The following is a 4,175-nucleotide window of genomic DNA, read 5'->3' on the forward strand; positions in this document are numbered from 1 at the left end:
TTTGTTCGGTGCTCGACAAGTTTATACTCCAGGAAACTCGAACAGCATACGTACATACTTGAGGCAAAAAAAGGCATCCCATCACTGATGCTGCCCATACCATCGATGACCAACCAACAGTAAATATCGTTAACATGTCGAGAAGGATTCCTCAACAGCGGACTGAGATCAGGTGACTCGCCAAGTCACCGGGAAACAGTACGGTGACATTCCCCCTTGTCCACACAGTCAGATCAAGAATTAAGAAACAATACTGTGAACAGTACGGTGACATTCTTATCCAACGGCCATGTTACATCACCGATGCTGTTCATACCATCGATCACTAACCAGCAGTAAATATCGTTAACAAGTCGAGAAAGATTCATCAACAGCATGCATGTGTGTGTACCTGAACACGAGGGTAGTCACCGATTAGCTTGACAAGTACATTTAAGAATACAAAGTTGCAGTTCAAATAATCATTTGATTGGTTGATAGAAGTGTCCTGTTGTGATCCACTGGCGCCACTAGGAATATACATGCAGGAGAGGACCCAACGGCTGGTACCAACCGTTGACCCACGCGCATGCATTGCACTGACAGTGACCCGACCTGCTGCAGTCTCCGGCAACCTTCCCACTCGGTTCCCACGGACGATTCCTGGGTCCCTGACGCGCGCCAGTTGCCCACTATGCTCTGTAGTGGTACAACGAACGCGGCCAGTGAACTTTTCTTTTGCATATGCTCTGTAGGGCAGCGAACGCGGCCGGTGTAATCCAGTGTGTCTGTGGGAATCGAATCATTGAATGCCAAGTGGGGTTCTAGCGTCTCTTCTATATAGGGGCAACCCCATTTCCAAGCACACCACAGCAGCTTCTTCCTCCACCATGCATCCAGCCATGTCTCATGTGTTCTGCTTCGGACTTCTCCTGCTCATCATCCTCGATCCGCACACCCTCCCTCAATGCCACGCCGCCACGGACACCCTCTCGCCCAGCCAAGAGCTCGCCGGCCGCGACAAGTTGGTCTCCCTCAACGGCAGGGTCGCGCTCCTCGGCTTCTTCCAGACCGGGAGCAACTTCTCCAACGGCACGCCCAAGTGGTACCTCGGGATCTGGTTCCACACGGTCCCCAAGTTCACCCCCGTGTGGGTCGCCAACGCCGAGAACCCCATCGCCAACCTCACGGCGTGCAAGCTCGTGCTCACCCGCGACGGCAACCTTGCCGTCCACCACCAGGCTACCACGGTCTGGTCCACAAAAGCCAACGCCGCGACAAACACCACCGTCGCCGCTCTCCTCGACAGCGGAAACCTTGTTCTCCGCAGTGGCAGCGGCGCGTCCAATTCGTCCATTTTTTTCTGGCAAAGCTACGATCACCCGACCGACACTGTTCTCCAGGGTGGGAAGATTGGCTGGAACAATTCCACAGGCTTGAACCGCCGTCTCGTCTCCAGGAAGAACGCCGTTGACCAGACTCCCGGCATGTACTCTTACGAGTTATCTGGCCACAATGGTGATACTTCCATTGTTTCTATGTTCAACTCGTCCAAACAATATTGGTCCAGCGGGGAGTGGGGCGGCCAATACTTCAGCAACATCCCGGAGAGTGTGGGCCAGAAATGGCTCTCCCTTCAATTCACCAGCAACAAAGAAGAGCAGTACGTCCAGTATGCCATTGAGGATCCGACAGTGCTGTCACGCGGCATAATGGACGTCTCTGGTCAAATGAAGGTGCTCTTGTGGTTCGAGGGATCATCACAAGATTGGCAGGCCGTCTACACGGCGCCCAAATCTCAGTGCGATGTCCATGCTACCTGTGGCCCTTTCACGGTCTGCAGTGATGTCCCATCCCCCTCCTGCAGCTGCATGAAGGGCTACTCCATACGATCACCTCAAGACTGGGAGCTTGGTGACCGATCGGCTGGATGCGCAAGAAATACTCCACTCTACTGCAACAACAACAGCAACAGCAGTGCAGCCGATGGCGAGACAGATAAGTTCTACCCTATGACTTCTGTGCAACTTCCAGCTGATGCTAGGAACGTTGCGACGGCCACCACTGCAGATGAATGCTCACTTGCGTGCCTGGGAAGCTGCTCCTGCACTGCGTACTCCTATGATCAAGGTGCCTGCTCCGTTTGGCACGACAAGCTGCTCAATGTTCGGCAACAAGGTAACGGTGTTCTTCACCTCCGCCTCGCTGCAAAAGAAGTGTCAAGCAGTAAAACCAACAGAAGGGGACTGATCATTGGCGTTGCTGTTGGTGCAAGCACTGCCGCTTTGGGTTTGATCTTTCTGCTAATGATTTGGATGAGAAAAAAGAAGCAGTATGGTGATGATACTCAAGGTGGCATGGGGATAATTGCATTTCGATACGCCGATTTACAGTCTGCAACAAAAAAGTTCTCAGAGAAGTTGGGGGCCGGCAGTTTTGGTTCAGTGTTCAAGGGTTCGCTGAGTGACTCGACAGCCATAGCGGTGAAAAGGCTTGATGGAGTCCGCCAAGGGGAGAAGCAATTCAGGGCTGAGGTGAGCTCAACTGGAGTCGTCCAGCATGTCAACTTGGTTAAGCTGATTGGCTTTTGCTGCCAAGGTGACAAGAGGTTACTTGTGTACGAGTACATGCCCAATGGCTCCCTCGATCACCATCTCTTCCAAAGCAACGCATTGGTGTTGGATTGGACTACCAGGTACAAAATAGCCCTTGGGGTTGCTAGAGGACTAGCCTATCTGCATTCAAGTTGCCGGGACTGCATTATACACTGTGATATCAAGCCAGAGAACATACTCCTAGATGGGTCTTTCACTCCTAAGGTTGCGGACTTTGGAATGGCCAAACTTTTGGGAAGGGATTTCAGCCAGGTCGTTACCACAATGAGGGGAACCATTGGGTACCTTGCTCCTGAATGGATTAGCGGAACTGCTATCACGTCGAAAGTTGACGTTTACAGCTACGGGATGGTTCTGTTAGAGATCGTATCGGGCAGCAGGAAGTCGAGCAAGCAATCATCCTCCCAAGACGGTGTTCATGAAGGATATTTTCCGGTGCGAGTTGCGCGCAGTCTTGTTGAGGGAGACGTTGCAAGTCTGGTGGATGCGAAATTGTTGGGCGAAGCGAATCTGGAGGAGGTTGAAAGAGTTTGCAAAGTCGCATGTTGGTGTATTCAAGATGATGAGTTTGATCGTCCTACAATGAGTGAGGTCGTGCAGTTTCTTGAGTGTCTGTCTGAAGTTGAGACACCTCCAGTGCCAAGGTTACTTCAAGCTATTGCAGGACAATCAAATCCAAAGATGATGTAGCCGCTAGTTTGGATTCTGGTTAAATCTCCCTTTTTACATGGTAGTTGAGCTGCCTACTGTTTTTCCTTTGTATGCTACAGTACTCTTGTAATTTGGTCTCCCCAAACAGGCTGTGAAAGCTACTACTATGCTAACCTTAAGATTCAGTTAAGGCCTGGCTACATTTGGGCTCAGGAAGAATTATGTTGCTCTGCTCACTAATCGCGCTCATGCTTTGATCTTTCCGGTTGGTGCAACAATGTCAAGATACGAATCATGTTAATGTTCAGTTAGCGCCTTTGGGGCCCGGTTAGCATAGAGAAGAGGGGAATTGCAGATATTTCCAGTAACCCTAATGTCAAATTCCCCCCAAAATCATGAAACGCTAATCCTAAGATTTCTCCCCAATTGCGAGCCCTAAAATGAAAATCCCGAAATGCTTGGACTCGGGATGCCTACCTTGATTACCCCGCTCGAGATCTCCGACCCGTCGGGGTCCGCACGGCCCCGCCGCCGTGCGAATATGCTGATGGCGCCACACCACCGTCTCCCCGGACGGTGTGCGGAAAGAACAGAGGCGCTGCGCTGGACGAGCACGATGCGCGGCCTCCGCACCGCGCACGTCGTCGCCTCCTAATGTCGCCCCGTCGTTCCGCCGCCTTGTGCCATTCGCGCGATGCGGCGTGAAATCGGTGCAAGGGAGAGAAATGACGAGGTTTCGCGGCTGCCGGCCGTGTTGTTCCAGTTCGTGGCTCGGGCCGTCGTTGGGCGCGTCCAGCAGGACCTTGGCAGTAGGCACAGTCCAGATCCGGAGATTCTCTGTGTAGGAGAAGATGAGTCCAACGGCTCTGGTACGGACTGGCGACGCGGGTGGTGACGCGGCGGGCGATGCGGCTCTGCTCGTTGGTCCCG

The 4,175-nt window shown here is 52.6% G+C and overlaps 1 protein-coding gene across 1 annotated transcript; it reads left to right on the forward strand.

The window, feature by feature from the left end:
• Positions 1-849: 849 nt before the first annotated feature.
• Positions 850-3,457, forward strand: LOC125527952 (G-type lectin S-receptor-like serine/threonine-protein kinase At2g19130). Its single transcript, XM_048692450.1, has one exon. It carries the CDS (start codon positions 870-872, stop codon positions 3,282-3,284), a length of 2,415 nt encoding a protein of 804 aa, XP_048548407.1. The 5' UTR covers positions 850-869; the 3' UTR covers positions 3,285-3,457.
• The last annotated feature ends 718 nt before the right edge of the window (positions 3,458-4,175 follow it).

The sequence above is a fragment of the Triticum urartu genome, unplaced genomic scaffold (genome assembly GCF_003073215.2).
Source record: "Triticum urartu cultivar G1812 unplaced genomic scaffold, Tu2.1 TuUngrouped_contig_4525, whole genome shotgun sequence".
Lineage (NCBI taxonomy): Eukaryota > Viridiplantae > Streptophyta > Magnoliopsida > Poales > Poaceae > Triticum > Triticum urartu.

Coding starts and splice junctions, on each gene's coding strand:
- LOC125527952 (XM_048692450.1), top strand. CDS start 870: ATGCATCCAGCCATGTCTCATGTGTTCTGCTTCGGACTTCTCCTGCTC.